At 47.4% G+C, this 19,225-nt stretch overlaps 1 protein-coding gene across 2 annotated transcripts in view; it reads right to left on the reverse strand.

Moving 5' to 3' along the window:
• Positions 1-19,225, reverse strand: part of TMEM45A (transmembrane protein 45A) — a 37,561-nt gene that overhangs the window by 13,809 nt on the left and 4,527 nt on the right. Inside the window, exons 1-3 of one of the 2 annotated variants that reach the window (XM_040338687.1) lie at positions 11,614-12,549; positions 5,387-5,595; positions 502-714 (exon numbers count right to left, since the gene is read on the reverse strand). In XM_040338687.1, the coding sequence (XP_040194621.1) occupies positions 502-714; positions 5,387-5,576 (403 nt within the window). In that variant the 5' untranslated portion in view covers positions 5,577-5,595; positions 11,614-12,549. Of the gene's footprint in view, positions 1-501; positions 715-5,386; positions 5,596-11,613; positions 12,550-19,225 lie in introns of those variants that run through there. The other variant, XM_040338686.1, reaches the window with a different exon arrangement.

Genomic DNA, 19,225 nt, shown 5'->3' on the forward strand with positions numbered 1-19,225 from the left:
TAAGCTGTCATTACTGTGTGTCTAAAACGTAACAGAACCAATCAGATTAATTTTAAAAACAAAACACTGCCCTGGATTTGTATGTTTTTGTTCTGTGTGTCTCTCTAGTTCACAGGAACATGAAAACAGTTTAAAAGTGAAACTAACCTGCAGGCACATTATAGGATTGATTTTTATCTATTTGTAATCATTTTTAAAAGGAATCAGTTAACTTTTATGTCTCTATACCCTGTAAACAGTTATTTCAGCAAAAAAAATGTTTTCCTTTAGTGACTCTTTAAGCTATGACTAAGCACTAAGTACTAGTGCGAAACGTGTCAACTGTGTGTCCTATTTTTCTTGCTGTGGCTTGTAGTGCTTTTTATCCAATTTTACCAATAAAAGCAACTTAAGGAATTTTTCTGGAGTGCGGCTGTCCAAACACCTTTTTTGTTCTCTGTCTAGTATATAACTGGAAGTATGTTCATATTACAAAAAATAGACAAGACTAGTGTAAAATACCTTCAACAAATACAGCAATGGCGAGCATCATTCTATCCATGGCAACGGGAACAGCTTTCGTAGTGTGGGTGATGATATCCACCACACCGGAGATGCCATAGAAGAAATACATGGTGGCATGCTGCCAGTTCATAAGGTGGTCCCACTGCTTCTCTTCATGATTGTACAGCTTGAGGTGTGGACCATCCGGCACAAACTGTTCAGCTAAAATTCCTGAGGGCAAAAAAAAAAGGGTTTTCATTTACAGACAAGCAGCGAGTATTATTATTTATAGTAGAATATAGCATATAAAGTACATTAGTACAATCAATTATTTTTATGGATAGGCTTATGTATTAATAAGTTCTTTGGTTTGTCCGGGACCCTCCCTCCTGATTAGCTGAGACACAGCAGCGGCGCTATTGGCTCCCGCTGCTGTCAATCAGTCAGTTTGAAAATCAGGAGAGAGAGGGGGTGGGGTCAAACCGCAGCTCCGTGTGTTAATGGACACACAGAGCTGCAGCTTGGCTCGGATGCACCAATAGCAAACTACTTGCTGTGGGGGCACTCAAAAGGAGGGAGGGGCCAGGAGCGCTGGCGATTTACTGCACAGAGCAGGGAAGTATAACATGTTTGTTATTTAAAAAAAAAAAAAAAACAAGACTTTACAATCACTTTAACCACTTGCCGACCAGCGCACGCTGATATACGTCGGAAAAATGCTGCTAGCTCTATGACCGCACCCACTGGACCCACGGACCCGATCGCCGCCAGTGTCCCACGATCGGGTCACAGAGCTCAAGAACGGGGAGATGTTGTTCTGCTTAGTGACACTGTCACTGATCGTGTTCCTTGTCATCGGGAACAATGATCAGTGACGTGTCACGTGTAGCCATGCCCCCCTACAGTAAGAATCACTTCCTAGGGAACACTTAACCCCTACAGCGCCACCTAGTGGTTAACCCCTTCACTGCCAGTGTCATTTTTACAGTTATTAGTGCATTTTTATAGCACTGATCGCTGTAAAAATGACAATGGTCCCAAAATGGTGTCAAAAGTGTCCGATGTGTCTGCCATAATTTCGCAGTCACTATAAAAATCGCTGATCGCCGCCATTACTAGTAAAAAAAAAAAAAGTTAATAAAAATGCCATAAAACTATCCCCTATTTTGTAGACACTATAACTTTTGCGCAAACAGATCAATAAACGCTTATTGCGATTTTTACCAAAAATATGTAGAAGAATATGTATAGGCCTAAACTGAGGACATTTTTTTTTATATATGTTGGAAGGCGGACCGCAGGTCTGCCTGAATTTGTAGGAGGAGTCAGGAGGTATTTTAACACACCCGATATCCTCCTTTCTGTCGTCAGTTTCTCACGTGTGGTCGGCAGTTGGCGCCACTTCAGGTTTCAAGGTTGTCGTGGCCGTAGCACGTCACGTCGGACCTCCCTACAGAGTGGCGGTCGGCCGCAGCAATGGTGTCGGTTCCTCTTTGTGAGGCCTCTCTTTCATCCCCCCCTTTTCATCCCAGTGTCCCATCCAGCTTGCCGGGGCTGCCTCGCCCGTCCTCCCGGTCATCCCTGTGTCACATCCAGCTTGTGGGGGCCGCCCGGCCTACCTTTCATCCCGTGTTCCGTCCTACTCGTTTGGGCCGCCCGCTTCTCCCAGCGCTCGTGCAGGGGGGGGTTGCAACAATCCTCCACTATCCCCAGGGCTCCAGCGGGACACCCACCTGTCTCCGCCGTGTGCGATCACCAGCGGGGGAGGGTTGGGGGGGAGCGAGAGTCGTTGAGACTAACACGTTTTCAGTCTTCAGTCTATTGCTACGTATACGTTACTGCGTCTTTAGTCTCGGTCAGCTGCATAAGTAGTGGTAAGGGAGGTAGAGGTTTTCCTTTACCTAAGGCAAGTTGGGGCTCGTGGGTTATTTCTTGTGTATAACGATGTTGTTCTTGTTTGCAGACGTCATGTCACGGGCAGCATATATTGAAGACTTTCCCGCCATCCGTCCTTCTCCGGTTAGGGGTTTCTGTCGTCTCTCTGGCAGTGGATTAGGGTCAGGTGGAAGGATCTGGGTCCTTAACCACTTAAGGACCGCCTAACGCCGATATACGTCGGCAGAATGGCATGGCTGGGCACAATCACGCACCTGTACGTGATTGTATAATGCCCAGCCGTGGGTCGCGGGCGCGCGCACCTGCGACCCGCACCCCGGTCCGAAGCTCCGTGACCACTGCCGCAGGACTCGCGGACCCGATCGCCGCTGGATTCCCGCGATCGGTCCCCGGAGCTGAAGAACGGGGAGAGTGTAAACACAGCTTCCCCGTTCTTCACTGTGGCGCTGACATCGATCGTGTGTTCCCTTTTATAGGGAATCACAATCGATGACATCACACCTACAGCCACACCCCCCTACAGTTGTAAACACACATGAGGTCACACATAACCCCTTCAGCGCCCCCTTGTGGTTAACTCCCAAACTGCAACTGTCATTTTCACAGTAAACAATGCATTTTAAATGCATTTTTTTTGCTGTGAAGTGTCCGCCATAATGTCGCAGTCACGAAAAAAATCACTGATCGCCGCCATTAGTAGTAAAAAAAAATACAATTAATAAAAATGCAATAAAACTATCCCCTTTTTTGTAAACGCTATAAATTTTGCGCAAACCAATCGATAAACGCTTATTGCGATTTTTTTACCAAAAATAGGTAGAAGAATACGTATCGGCATAAACTGAGGAAAAAAAATAATGTTTTATATATTTTTGGGGGATATTTATTATAGAAAAAAGTAAAAGATATTAAATTATTTTCAAAATTGTCGCTCTATTTTTGTTTATAGCGCAAAAAATAAAAACCGCAGAGGTAATCAAATACCACCAAAAGAAAGCTCTATTCGTGAGAAAAAAAGGACGCCAATTTTGTTTGGGAGCCACGTGGCACGACCGCGCAATTGTCAGTTAAAGCGTTGCAGTGCCGAATCGCAAAAACTGGCCTGGTCCTTTAGCTGCCTAAAGATCCGGGTCTTAAGTGGTTAAGCAGCATTTGGATACCTACATACTGGCACTCGGCTGGATGCTCTCCCATGTAGTAGGCTGTCAGGTCCACTGTCAGGTCAAGTTCTTCCTCGTGGAAGTTTCCAAACAGAGTCTTGCCGATCCACGGGTACTGGCGTCACTTTTTTCTGTGCTCAACGTCCTGACGGCTAGGGATATGGTAGGCCCGGTTATGGCACGAGTAATCGTTCTACCTCGGGGTTTGTTCTTAAACAAGTTCTATGTCTTAACTCTTTGTTGCGTGTTGTCTGGTTTGGCTGTCCTTTTTAGTTCCTCTTTCATTCTCATCATATGTCATCAGTGGGGTAGAGAATACAACAAGGGATGCTCTGACCTGTTTTAGTTGCCAGCCTTTTACCAGTAGGTCCCAGGCTCATACACCTGTGCCACACCGTCCCCGTTTTCCTGCTACAGATGAAGCTGGGTCAACTAGTCATGTTCATTTTAGCCTAGGAAGCTTGTGACTCCTGAGATACCTTCCAGGTTTTTTTCATATCGGTATCCTGGGTTCTTTTGTCGCATTCAAAATCTACTTGCGTTCGTTGTTTGTTTTGTTTTTTTTGGCCACTCTCGGCTCAAGCGATCCTACAAGCTGGTGCGCGGTCAGTCTTAGACCGTCTCTTAGTGGCTACTGCGGATGTACCCAGGGATAGGCCACTTTCCTTTCCCTAGTGATCCCTTCTTCGATAGCACAGTACAAGACAAATTGCCGTTCCCTGCTGGCTAGGGTTGCACTTCATGCTTGTACCGGCCCTGGTTTCAGTATTGACGCAGTTGCGGCTGCTTCTCGCCGGGGGATCCGCATTCAAGTTGTTGAGGAGTTTTGTTGGTGGGTTTGTTTCCACTTCTGGATATATCGCAGGTCCACATATTGGGTTGTCACGGGCTTCCTTGCATTGGCTGATCAAGGTTGCATACGGCTACTTTCATTTCAATCTCTTATGAGCTCATCCTACCGTCTTATTTTTTTAGGCATATCAACCACGTGACCCCGGCACACCCCAGGTCACTTTCCGTGTTTTCGTCCCAGACCTTTCCCTAGCACGATTACCTGAGACTCTGAGTACAAGTTGGAAGGCGGACCGCAGGTCTGCCTGAATTTGTAGGAGGAGTCGGGAGGTATTTAAACCCGCCCGATATTCTCCTTCCTGTCGGCAGTTTCTCACGTGTCCCACCCATCCTTCCCTTTTTTCTTGCATTTCTTCTCTTCTACTTCTACTTGGGTATGCCTCCTTTTAGGCATATCGAGCACGTGACCCCGGCACACCCCAGGTTTTCGTCCCAGACCTTTCCCTAGCACGATTACCTGAGACTCTGAGTACAAATATTTTTGTGGGATATTTATTATAGCAAAAAGTAAAAAATATTGTTTTTTTTCAAAATTGTCGCTCTATTTTTGTTTATAGCGCAAAAAAATAAAAACCGCAGAGGTGATCAAATGTCCCCAAAAGAAAGCTCTATTTCTGGGGAAAAAAGGACGCCAATTTTGTTTGGGAGCCACGTCGTACGACCGCGCAATTGTCAGTTAAAGCAACGCAGTGCCGAATCGCAAAAAGTGGATGAAGTGGTTAAAGTGAAATGTCATGAGTTTCCTCTACACAATATCATTATGAGTGCCGAGTACAAAGTACAAAACTGAACAGAAAGAGACGTCACTAGGAGTTCAGTATACAGCCAGACAGTACAGGTAAGGGAAAATGGCAGTGCCGCTCCCTGTCACGACGTACACACTGCCCTTATCACATGACAATACAATGACTTAACAAGTCAGATTTATAGGCCCAAATCCGGTCACAGTGACACAAGCACCTCACAGAAAGCACAAACACAATGACTTGACTTACCAATCAACGCAAAGATTGCTTTCACTGCTCCTTCGATCACCTCCACACGCTGGAAACCAACTTTGGAACCAAACCAGCAAATCTTTTTATGTTTTCGGCAGGCATATTTCAGGGGGTATTTCACAGACCACCACAGGCCGAAGAGGAGGAAGAAACTTCCTGGAAGTGCATGGCCCTTAAAATTAGCCATCAATTCGGTAGTTCAATTTCTGTAAAGGGAATAAAAAGGATTATGAAAGGAAATCTGAAAACAGGATTTTGTTCCAGGGTGGATAAATATCAATGATCAAAAAAAAAAAAGGAGAGAGATCGAATTTTTGTATTTTATTTAAATTAATTTTTTTGATTTAAAATAGATTTGTTTTATTTTTTTATTAATGCGGAGGTTCACCCTAATTTACAAATCATCGTTAATCCCACCGGCTCAGTTTCAAAGTTAAAGTTGGCTATCATTTTTTTTTTCAAATAAATCCTATACCTTGTTTATGATGTCTGAACCAGGCACTTCCTGGTTTAGCTCCCGTGGAAGTGGGCGTGTCAGTCTAGCTGTGTTCCCCCCAGTGATTCTTGGGATTACTTTGCAATGTCTTCTGGGAGCACAGCGTGACGCTGCCCAGGAGACGATTCTCTAGCTAACAAGACGAACTATCGCGTGATTTCACACGTCACTTGACTCTTGCAGCCAGTCACGTGACGAGGGCGAATACAATTCCGCCATTTTAATTCAGGGCAAACAGGAGAAATCGCCAATACTGTGTAGTGTTGACAGCGCTGCTCGCCGTCAACACTGCACATGCGCGGGATAGAGCGGTGAATGCTGGAACATCAGCATTCACCATATTCCCGGAAGGATTTGCTTGTGGGCTTCAGAGTGCCCACAAACAAGATGGAAGCGTTCAGGAAATGTTTTTATAAATTATCTTTTATGGCGGGAATAACAATGCGGACGGCTATTAAAACAGGACACGTGAGTACACTATTAAGTATATAAAGTGCGGCAGATGCATATAAAAAAAATGAATTCCCGCGGAACCTCCGCTTTAAATTTATTTTAACCACTTGGTTACTGGGCACTTAAACCCCCCTCCTGCCCAGACCAATTTTCAGCGCTGACGCACTTTGAATGACAATTGTGCGGTCATACAACACTGTACCCAAATTACATTTTTACCATTTTCTTCCCACACATAAAGCTTTCTTTTGGCGGTATTTGATCACCTCTGCGGTTTTTATTTTTTGTGAATTTAAAAAAAAAAAATTATATTTTGTTATAAATTTTTGCAAACGGTTAATTTTTCTCCTTCATTGATGTACGCTAATAAGGCTGGACTGATGGGCACCGATAAGGCGGCACTGGTGGGCACTGATAGGCGGCACTGGTGGATAGCACTGAAGGGCATTGATAGGTGGCACTGAGAACTGTCACCCTGGATAGGTGGCACTGATGGGCACTGATGGTTGGCAGTGATATGCACTGATGGATGGCAGTAATAGGCACTGATGGACAGCACTGCTAGGTGGCACTGGTGGGCATTGATAGGTGGCACTGGTGGGCATTGATAGGTGGCACTTGTGGGCATTGATAGGTGGCACTAGCAGGGGGTACTGGCAGGTGGTAATTGTGGCACAGGTGCCTCCTTCCTCTTCGGGACCGATGTCCCTTTCACATAAGCCGGTGACCGGCTTTTTTTTCTCCTCACGCTGTCAGGGCATTTGAATTCTTAGGGCTCATTCACATGTGAGGTTGAGAGGGCCAACCACTACCCTCTTAGCCTACAGAGTCAACAGGCGGAGGGGGGGGGAACACATGCAGCGGCCATGATGCTTTGTGGCTACAGCAGTGCTTATACCCCCAGTGGCTTCAAGTGATTGCAATACGCATGGCACATTCGTGGCACGTTAGTGTGGCAATCAAGAGGTTAGAGCAGGTGGTGAGGAAGCAATCTGAATGTGGATGGACAATAAGGGTGCTCTTATCAGACCGGGGACGTCCGGTCTAGAAGGAAGGGGATTTAAAAAACAAAAACAAAAACAAAACACAGTATTCCATAGCAACCAATCTGAATTTGGTTCCCTGAAATCAGACCAGTACAAGGTGGATTGTGATTGGCTGCTGCTGACGTTTCCATGCTATTACTACCCTTGCATTGGTAAATGAAAAAGCTTTGCATGTCAAAAGGGGTTGTAGCAAATGATTGCTTTTCCCTCACAAAACAAAGGAGTTCCTCTTCTGAGCTAACAGCACAGGCGATAACAAAATAACTGTTGCTTTACGATTCTATATAATCAAATGTAAACTCTGAACATAAATTAGGATCTAAAGCTTATCTCGTGCCCATAAAACAGGAAATCCACATTGTCTCATCCCTTTTACTGCTACAAATGGCCTATACATGTGATGATCAAAGAGCAGCTGGGAACTCGGGAAGACGGTTTCTCAGTAATGAGGTGCAAACATCACTTGGGGAATACTGAGGGAGAGTGCAATCAGAATGTGTTTAGTCCCTTGGGGTCATGGACACCACCCACTGACAACCCCCCGGGGATGAAAAGGGCGCTGAACATAAATTACAAGCTGAAGATATATTTTATTACAATTTAATGTTAATATCTGCAAAGTATGATACAGAACTGAATATAAAGCATTGTGCATTGTCATCTGGCATTGAGGAACACTGCACTATACAATCTGATTGTACAATCTCCTTTAGATGATCTGCCATCAAATACTAAGGATGAGCTCCAGCGTGTTCGCATGGTACACGTGCAGAGCCCGCCAGGAAGTCTGCACGGCGCTAATCACAGCCAGGGAGACATTGTCCCGATGCTTGGCTGCAGAGATCGGGAAATGTGTCCCTGGCTGCGATTAGCGCAGCGCCGTGCACACTTCCTGGCGGGCTCTGCACGTGTACCATGCGAACACGCTGGAGCTCATCTTTATCAAATACGTAGTGCAAGGGCCTGCCTGATTGGATATACAGTGGAACCTCAGATTACGAGCATAATCCGTTCCAGGAAAATGCTCGTAATCCAAAGTACTCACATATCAAAGCGAGTTTCCCCATAGAAGTCAATAATAACGAAAATAATTTGTTCCACATTGACTTCAATGGCAAGCAATACCGCATGCGGCCAGAGGCAGGGGGGCACCGGAGAGTCTCGGAAACGGCCGGAAAGGCCTGAGGACACCTCGGTAAACCTCAGGATCCGTTCCTAAGGTTTGCAGAGGTCAGCCGAGCTGTCCTCTGGCCTTTATGTGCATTTCCGAATGGCGCCGTTCGCTCTACACGGCTCAGGCGCTCCCCCACCACAGGCCACTTTGGCCTGAATCCTGTTTGTGTTGCGAGACAAATCGTTACTTGCAATCCGAGGTTCCACTGTAGTTGCTGGCTGGATTACCAGATGAAAATAGAAGAAAAAAGAAACACGTGGCCACTCACTAAAATTAGAAGAAAAGAGGTTTAACCTTAAACTGCGCCAGAGAGCCTCGGAAACGGCCGGAAAGGCCCAAGGACAGTTCGGCTGACCTCGGCAAACCTCGGAAAGACTCCGTTCTCGAGCCTTTCCGAGGTTTGCCGAGGTCAGCCTTTCCGTGCATTTCCAAATGGCACAGATCGGCACCGTTCGGCTCCGGCACTGCCCCCCCCCCCCCCCAGGCCAAACGTGGTACTGCACACCACTTTGGCCTAAATCCTGCTCGTTTTGCGAGACAACACTTACAAACCGAGGCAGATGTACAAGGAAGTCTATCCTGTGGCCACCAGGAAGTCGGTTGGGTCCAGCGTGGAACACAGACGATGACGTCACCGGAAACGGAACCAGGAGAGGCACCGAGGGAGAGCCCGGATCCAGTGCTCTGTGTGGCTGGAGACAAGGCTGGAACAGGCAGCCCAACGGGCCTGCACCAAGCGATGCCACTGGGAGGAATAAGCGGGGATGACACTGTCTGGAGGGGAGGAGGAGGCGGTCAGCTCCCACGCAACGTCACTTCCGATATCGGAGCATTTTCGCTAGTACAGATACTCGCGAAAATGGCTAGTATCGGTCCCGATACCGATACCAGTACTGGTGCATCTCTAGTTTTTACTGAACTTTCCCATCGGCTCTAGGACTGGCTGGGAAAAAGATATCGGTTCTATCCCCGAGGAGGTCTGGGATGATATTCTCTGTTCCTCTCCCCGTTTTTTCTCTTTCTCCATCACACAGACTGACAATGATCTTTATTCTCCATGGAGTCTATAGAACTCCCCAATTGTTATATGCAATTGGACTGAAATCTGAGCCAGCCGGTGCCCGAAACGTCAAAAATACTGCGAGGAGGTGATTGGTACCCTAAACGGCTATTGGATATTAACATTCTGATTGAACCACTTATATGTCTTCTGGGCTACTGGGATACGTCTATTTATACCTCCTCCATCTGTAATACAATAAGACACGCACTTTTTGTAGCTCGTAGACAGATTGCTCTTAAGTGGACCTCTCCCTACTCGCCGACTGTACCCGAGTAGATTTTAGATCTCTTATTCTTTTTGAAAAACATATATACTCCCTAAGGAATTCCATGAGTAAGTATGATGCTACCTGGTCAAGATGGCTCCAGTCCAAGACCTAGGTACCATGTAAACCAATAGGTACTATATAATATTGGATACTGTTTTTTGTCTTTTTTTTTGTTCTTTTTTTCCATATATACTCCAAGAGCGGGGTGGGGGTTGGGGGATTTATTTTTTTTTTGCTTTTATTTATTTATTTTGGGTTATGTTTGGTTTGACCACTTCACAGCTATCCCGGCTATAGTAGTATGACAGCCACAAGGTGGCTCTGCCATCCTGGGTGGCCGTCATATGACATCTTCGGGCCTCCCGGCCGCGCGCATGCGATGCCTTGTCACTCGGGTGCCGATGTGCGTGCCTGGAGGCCGCAATGTCAGCCAGGTACCCGCGATCGCCAGTTACAGAGCCAGGGATGTGGATCTGTGTGTATAAATACACAGATCCACATCCTGTCAGAGAGAGGAGACCGATGGTGTGTCCCTTGTACATAGGGACACCGATCGGTCACCTCCCCCAGTCAGTCCTCTCCCCCCAGTTAGAATCACTCACTAGGGAACATATTTAACCCCTTGATCGCCCCCTAGTGTTAACCGCTTCCATGCCAGTCAGATTTATACAGTAATCAGTGCATATTTATAGCACTGTTGGTTGTATAAATGTGAATGGTTCCAAAATAGTGTCAAAAGTGTCCGATCTGTCCGCCGCAATATCGCAGTCCTGACAAAAATCGCAGATAACCGCCATTGCTAGTAAAAAAAATTAATTAAAAAAATGTCATAAATCTATCCCCCATTTTATAGGCGCTATAACTTTTGCGCAATCACTATACGCTTATTTTTTTTACCAAAAATATGTAGAATACATATCGGCCTAAACTGAACATTCTTTTTTTTTTTTTAAATATAGCAAAAAGTAAAAAATATTGTGTTTTTTTTTAAATTGTCAGTCTTTTTTTGTTTACAGCGCAAAAAATAAAAAGCGCAGCGATGATCAAATACCACCAAATGAAAGCTCTATTTGTGGAAAAAAAGGAGGTCAATTTTGTTGGCGAGTCACGTCGCACGACCGCGCAATTGTCATTCAAAGCGTGACAGTGCTGAAAGCTGAAAATTGACCTGGGCAGGAAGGGGGTGAAAATGCCCGGTATTGAAGTGGTTAATGTGATTTTGTTTGTACAAATTTGTATTGTCTCAATGTTGTTTGCATATAAAAAAGGATCTGATTCAAAGAAAGAAAGCCGTGTACTAATGTTTAGATTATAGAAATAGCTTTCGGATAATCTGATGGTGTGTGTGCGGCATTAGACGGTCACTAGAGACGCCTCCAATGTGTGGTGTTTGCTGAGCCTTCCACCGGTGGGGGAGGGAAGTTGGTGAAAGTTTAAGGAGTGGAGGCTGAGCTGAATACATCACACAGGGAGCCGGCATTGTGTACGTGACGGAGATCACTGGCTCTACAGAGGGGACATATCTTCACCATCACTCACCATCTGTACACCGGGGACAGGCACAGCTTTCCTGTCACTCATACAAGTCATCAGCAATGGGACTACAGAGGAGTCCCAAGACTCACAAAAAAGAAGGTTTCAATGACACCGAATAATAAGATCACTGTGATGTGTGGATTGGAAGAGTGAAAATACAATTATTGATCTCTGCAGGATTTACTCACCTGATAGAAGCCGAGAAGTGTGGAGATGTGTGATCAGAGCTGAACACGTCACCACCTCCCAACACACACATAGATCCGACCATAGATCACCACCTCCCAACACACACATAGATCCGACCATAGGTCACCACCTCCCAACACACACATAGATCCGACCATAGATCACCACCTCCCAACACACACATAGATCCAACCATAGATCACCACCTCCCAACACACACATAGATCCGACCATAGGTCACCACCTCCCAACACACACATAGATCCGACCATAGGTCACCACCTCCCAACACACACATAGATCCGACCATAGGTCACCACCTCCCAACACACACATAGATCCGACCATAGATCACCACCTCCCAACACACACATAGATCCAACCATAGATCACCACCTCCCAACACACACATAGATCCGACCATAGGTCACCACCTCCCAACACACACATAGATCCGACCATAGGTCACCACCTCCCAACACACACATAGATCCGACCATAGGTCACCACCTCCCAACACACACATAGATCCGACCATAGGTCACCACCTCCCAACACACACATAGATCCGACCATAGGTCACCACCTCCCAACACACACATAGATCCGACCATAGGTCACCACCTCCCAACACACACATAGATCCGACCATAGGTCACCACCTCCCAACACACACATAGATCCGACCATAGGTCACCACCTCCCAACACACACATAGATCCGACCATAGATCACCACCTCCCAACACACACATAGATCCGACCATAGGTCACCACCTCCCAACACACACATAGATCCGACCATAGATCACCACCTCCCAACACACACATAGATCCGACCATAGATCACCACCTCCCAACACACACATAGATCCGACCATAGGTCACCACCTCCCAACACACACATAGATCCGACCATAGGTCACCACCTCCCAACACACAAATAGATCCGACCATAGGTCACCACCTCCCAACACACACATAGATCCGACCATAGGTCACCACCTCCCAACACACACATAGATCCGACCATAGGTCACCACCTCCCAACACACACATAGATCCGACCATAGGTCACCACCTCCCAACACACACATAGATCCGACCATAGGTCACCACCTCCCAACACACACATAGATCCGACCATAGGTCGCCACCTCCCAACACACACATAGATCCGACCCTAGATCACCACCTCCCAACACACACATAGATCCAACCATAGGTCACCACCTCCCAACACACACATAGATCCGACCATAGGTCACCACCTCCCAACACACACATAGATCCGACCATAGGTCACCACCTCCCAACACACACATAGATCCGACCCTAGATCACCACCTCCCAACACACACATAGATCCGACCATAGGTCACCACCTCCCAACACACACATAGATCCGACCATAGGTCACCACCTCCCAACACACACATAGATCCGACCCTAGATCACCACCTCCCAACACACACATAGATCCGACCATAGATCACCACCTCCCAACACACACATAGATCCGACCATAGGTTCCCACCTCCCAACACACACATAGATCCGACCATAGATCACCACCTCCCAACACACACATAGATCCGACCATAGGTCACCACCTCCCAACACAAACATAGATCCGACTATAGATCACCACCTCCCAACACACACATAGATCCGACCATAGGTCACCACCTCCCAACACACACATAGATCCGACCATAGGTCACCACCTCCCAACACACACATAGATCCGACCATAGGTCACCACCTCCCAACACACACATAGATCCGACCATAGGTCACCACCTCCCAACACACACATAGATCCGACCATAGGTCACCACCTCCCAACACACACATAGATCCGACCATAGGTCACCACCTCCCAACACACACATAGATCCGACCATAGGTCACCACCTCCCAACACACACATAGATCCGACCATAGGTCACCACCTCCCAACACACACATAGATCCGACCATAGGTCACCACCTCCCAACACACACATAGATCCGACCATAGGTCACCACCTCCCAACACACACATAGATCCGACCATAGGTCACCACCTCCCAACACACACATAGATCCGACCATAGGTCACCACCTCCCAACACACACATAGATCCGACCATAGGTCACCACCTCCCAACACACACATAGATCCGGCCCTAGATCACCACCTCCCAACACACACATAGATCCGACCATAGGTCACCACCTCCCAACACATACGTAGATCCGACCATAGGTCACCACCTCCCAACACACACATAGATCCGACCATAGATCACCACCTCCCAACACACACATAGATCCGACCATAGGTCACCACCTCCCAACACACACATAGATCCGACCATAGGTCACCACCTCCCAACACACACATAGATCCGACCATAGGTCACCACCTCCCAACACACACATAGATCCGACCATAGGTCACCACCTCCCAACACACACATAGATCCGACCATAGGTCACCACCTCCCAACACACACATAGATCCGGCCCTAGATCACCACCTCCCAACACACACATAGATCCGACCATAGGTCACCACCTCCCAACACATACGTAGATCCGACCATAGGTCACCACCTCCCAACACACACATAGATCCGACCATAGATCACCACCTCCCAACACACACATTTAATCTATTCAATCCCTGGTGCCTACACGTGATTAACCCTTTCATTACTAGAGAATCCTTGGTGCCTACATGTCAGTAACCCTTTCATTACTACACAGGCATGGCTTCAAATTGCATCAAATTGCGGTAAAAATTTGGGCAAAATCACACGACTTTCAGGTTGCAATAATGGAAACCTAGGCTGATACTACCCTTTCCGGAGATTGCTGCTGGCCAAGGGTGGATAGAGGAACCACCCTTAAGCCGGTCATAGATTTTCATTTCCCCATCAACAGTCGGTATTGATGGGAGAATCCCTACCCCTGAGCTATTGTGTTCTCTCAGCGGGGGAGGGGGGTTTGTTGGAGAAGCGAGGAGAGCCGTCCCTGTCGGGAGAACATTTGACCGCATATAAAAATTCAACATGCTGGATGAATCGACTTGGGTACAATCAACCTGCCAATAGATGGCTCGAATCTCAGCCGCTTCAGTAGGGTCCCTGCTAAACTGGCCGTGATTCAAACCATCTATTGCCTGGCTTAAAGGGGTTGTAAAGGTTCGTTTTTTATTTTCTAAATAGGTTCCTGTAAGCTAGTGCATTGTTGGTTCACTTACCTTTTCCTTCAATTTCCCTTCTAAATGTTTTTTTTCTTTGTCTGAATTACTCACTTCCTGTTTCTTCTCAGTAAGCTTGCCCCCATCATCTAAACCGTTCTGGCTGGGGGTTAGTCATCCAGAACAGCTTACTGAGGAGGAACAGGAAGTGAGAAATTCAGACAAGGAAATGGAAGGAAAAGGTAAGTGAACCAACAATGCACTAGCTTACAGGAACCTATTTAGAAAATAAAAAACAAACCTTTACAACCCCCTGAGGAAGTATGTTACTGGCCGGATCACCAGATAAAAAAAAGGAAGAAAACAAATAAAAGTGCTTTTCAACATGTTTCAAGTAGAGCTGAAGGCTACAAGGTTTGTTAGAAACGAGTTTAAAGTGGAACTCCACCCTAAAACTAAGATCCCCACATCTGCAAACACCCGCAATCTAACACTAACCTATCTAGCCCTATAAAGAAGAAATCAGTATACATACCTTTTCTGCAGCCAATCGGACTCGAATCCCATGCTGAGCTGTCAGCCGCAGCTCTACTTTGTGGGCGGGTGCAGAGGACACAGCCGACAACGGAAGCCCCATAGTAAGTCTATGGGTTATGTCACTTCCCATTCATTTCACAGCCCTTGTCGGCTGTGTCCTCTGCAGAGCTTCAGCCACTGGAGACCGGATCGGCTTAAAAATAAGGTATGTATACTGATTTCTTCTTTATAGGGTTAGTGTAAGATCGTGGGTGACTGTAGATGTAGCAATTTTAGTGTTAGGGTGGACTTCCCCTTTAACCACCTCTTGAGGGGTGGAGTTACTCGGGGAGGGTGGGAAGTTTTTGCCCCATGTGCGGGTATTATTCTGTGATAGTGTAGAATACTTGGGGTCTAGCACATAGTTGGGTGGGAGAAGCACATAGGATCAGCTGGTAATGAAAATGTGAAAGATCCATGGAAAGCAGAGAGCCTGGGCCAGATTCACAAAGAGATACGACGGTGCATCTCCAGATACGCCGTCGTATCTATGCGCCTGATTCTTAGTTACACATAGATATCCATTAGATCCGACAGGCGTAAGTCTCTTACGCCGTCAGATCTAAACTGCTTTTTTTTTTTACCGCTAGGTGGCGCTTCCGTCGAATTCCGCGTTGAGTATGCAAATTAGCTAGATACGCAAATTCCCGAACGTACGCACGGCCGACGCAGTAAAGTTACGATGTTTACGTTAGGCTTTTCCCGGCGTAAAGTTGCCCCTGCTATATGAGGCGCAGCCAATGTTAAGTATGGCCGTCGTTCCCGCGTCGAAATTTTAAAAAGTTACGTCGTTTGCGTAAGTCGTCCGTGAATGGGGCTGGACGTCATTTACGTTCACGTCGAAACCAATGACGTCCTTGCGACGTCATTTGGAGCAATGCACACTGGGATATTTTACGGACGGCGCATGCGCAGTTTGTTCGGCGCTTGATTTAAATGATACACGCCCCCTACCCGCCGAATTTGAATTCCGCCGGGTGATTTACGCTACGCCGCCGCAACTTACGGAGCAAGTGCTTTGAGAATACAGCACTTGCCCGTGTAAGTTGCGGATACGTAACGTAAATCAGATACGTTACGCCCGCACAATTTTGCGCGGCTGTACGTGAATCTGCCCCCCTGTGTCTAGGGGAAAGGTGAATTATGCAGACAGGAAGCGGGATGAAGAGGGTACATTATTGCAGCAGGAATCACGTTTGTTTTAGCTGAGTATGAACAGAGCCGAGGCAAACGTCAACCCCGGAGCTTCGGCATCATGTACGTGACGGAGATCAGATCCCGCACTGATGAGTAGACGGAACATACCTTCACCTACAACTCATTACATCTAGATTTACACTGCTGACTGTGCAACTGACAGCTTAACCATGTGATGTCCATCATTGCTTCATATGTACTGCGAAGGAGGATACTTCCAACAAGTAGTAAAGTGTGTGTAAACCCGAACAATGAACTTCTTTTAAGCTGGGTACAGACTAGAACGAGTTGGCTAAATGAAAAAAAAAAAACAAGAGGTCGCCGTACTAACACAAGTGATGTTAGTGCTGCAATCTCCCCCAAAGTGCTGCTCTATTCCCCCCACACACACACCAGAACCTTGCGGTTTACGAGCGATTCAAAATACAAGCAATTTTTTTTAAAATCCTGACTCCCTTTGAGAGCATTATCTTGCAAGACGAGCAGGATTCAAGCCACGGGGGTGTGGAGTACCGCATTTGGCCAGAGGGGCGGGGGCGCCGGTGCTGCTTGGAGGCGTTTGGAGACCACTCAGAAACACTCGGTTACCATGTGTCTCCGAGTTTTCCCGAGCGTCTCTGGCTCCCCTGCACCTCCGGTGACATGCAGTACTGCCTAGACCAGCAGTGGCTGTGGAACAGATTATCTGAGTTTCCATTGTTTCCTATGGGGACATTTTCTTTGATATACGAGTGCTTTGGATTACAAGCATGCTTCTGGAACGAATTATGCTCGCAATCCAAGGCATTACTGTACACTGATTAGCGCACAGCCAGAGCCGAGACAAGGGGTGGGCAGGAGGGCCGGCTGCCCTGGGCACAGTGGAATCATGTGAGGTGCAGGGGCATTACCAGGACATTTGGGGAGGGGATTTGTGTTGGGAGGGGGGATTTATGGGGCAGCAGGAGGGGAAATGTGAGAGGTAGAGGAATTGTGCTAGGGAAGGGAATATTGTGCTGGGAGAATATGCAGAATGAGAGGATTTGAGCTGGGAGGGAGGCTGTCAGCAGGGGGTGGATTTGTACTGGGGGAGGGGGGATTATTTGCTGACACACAACACAATGCTCATACATCTGGCATGTTTGCCCTGGCCTTTAGATGACACTGCGGCCAGCACTGGTTGGACGCTGGTTTTCCAGCATGCCCGATCGACAAAAGGCAGTTGTGAAAAGTCAACTGATTTCAGCCGGTGTGTAACAGGCTTCACTTGTTCCATTTAGACCAGGGGTCTCCAAACTTTCCAAACAAAGGGCCAGTTTACTGTCCTTCAGATTTAAGGGGGGCCGGACTGTGGGCATTGGGAATAGAAAAGGTCCTGATGTCAGTGGGAATAAAACAATGCCCCATCTTTAGTGTCTGTGGGAGGAATTGTGCCCCACCATTGGTGTCCGTGGGAGGAATTGTGCCCCACCATTGGTGTCTGTGGGAGGAATTGTGCCCCATCATTGGTGTCCGTGGCAGGAATTGTGCCCCACCATTGGTGTCCGTGGCAGGAATTGTGCCCCACCATTGGTGTCTGTGGGAGGAATTGTATTGGTGTCCGTGGGAGGAATTGTGCCCCACCATTGGTGTCTGTGGGAGGAATTGTATTGGGTCCGTGGGAGGAATTGTGCCCCACCATTGGTGTCTGTGGGAGGAATTGTATTGGTGTCCGTGGGAGGAATTGTGCCCCACCATTGGTGTCCGTGGGAGGAATTGTGCCCCACCATTGGTGTCTGTGGGAGGAATTGTGCCCCATCATTGGTATCCGTGGCAGGAATTGTGCCCCACCATTGGTGTCCGTGGCAGGAATTGTGCCCCACCATTGGTGTCCGTGGCAGGAATTGTGCCCCACCATTGGTGTCTGTGGGAGGAATTGTATTGATGTCCATGGGAGGAATTGTGCCCCACCATTGGTGTCTGTGGGAGGAATTGTATTGTGTCCGTGGGAGGAATTGTGCCCCACCACTGGTGTCCGTGGGAGGAATTGTATTGTGTCCGTGGGAGGAATTGTGCCCCACCACTGGTGTCCGTGGGAGGAACTGTTCCCCATCATTGGTGTCCGTGGGAGGAATTGTGCCCCATCATTGGTGTCCGTGGAAGGAATTGTGCCCCATCATTGGTGTCCGTGGAAGGAATTGTGCCCCATCATTGGTGTCCGTGGAAGGAATTGTGCCCCATCATTGGTGTCCGTGGAAGGAATTGTGCCCCATCATTGGTGTCCGTGGGAGGAATTGTGCCCCATCATTGGTGTCTGTGGGAGGAATTGTGCCCCATCATTGGTGTCCGTGGGAGGAATTGTGCCCCATCCATGGTGTTCGTGGGAGGAATAGCTCTTCATTGTTAGTGTCATTGGGAGAAATTGTGCCCTATTTTGGGTGTCATTGAGAGAAATTCTGCTCCTTCTTTGGTGTCAGTAGGGACAATCATGCCCCATGTTGGTATTAGTGAATAAAAATAGTGCCCCAAGGGCCAGATAAAAGCAAGCAAAGGGCCACATCAGGCCCCTGGGCCACAGTTTGGACTTTGAATGCCCAGCCTGTCACAAATCCGGTTCTGTCCCGTTTATTGCAAGAACTGTTTATTGTCACCCGGTGATCCTGTCAATAACACACTTCCTGTCCTATGGTG

Source organism: Rana temporaria, chromosome 2 (genome assembly GCF_905171775.1).
Source record: "Rana temporaria chromosome 2, aRanTem1.1, whole genome shotgun sequence".
Classification (NCBI taxonomy): Eukaryota; Metazoa; Chordata; class Amphibia; order Anura; family Ranidae; genus Rana; species Rana temporaria.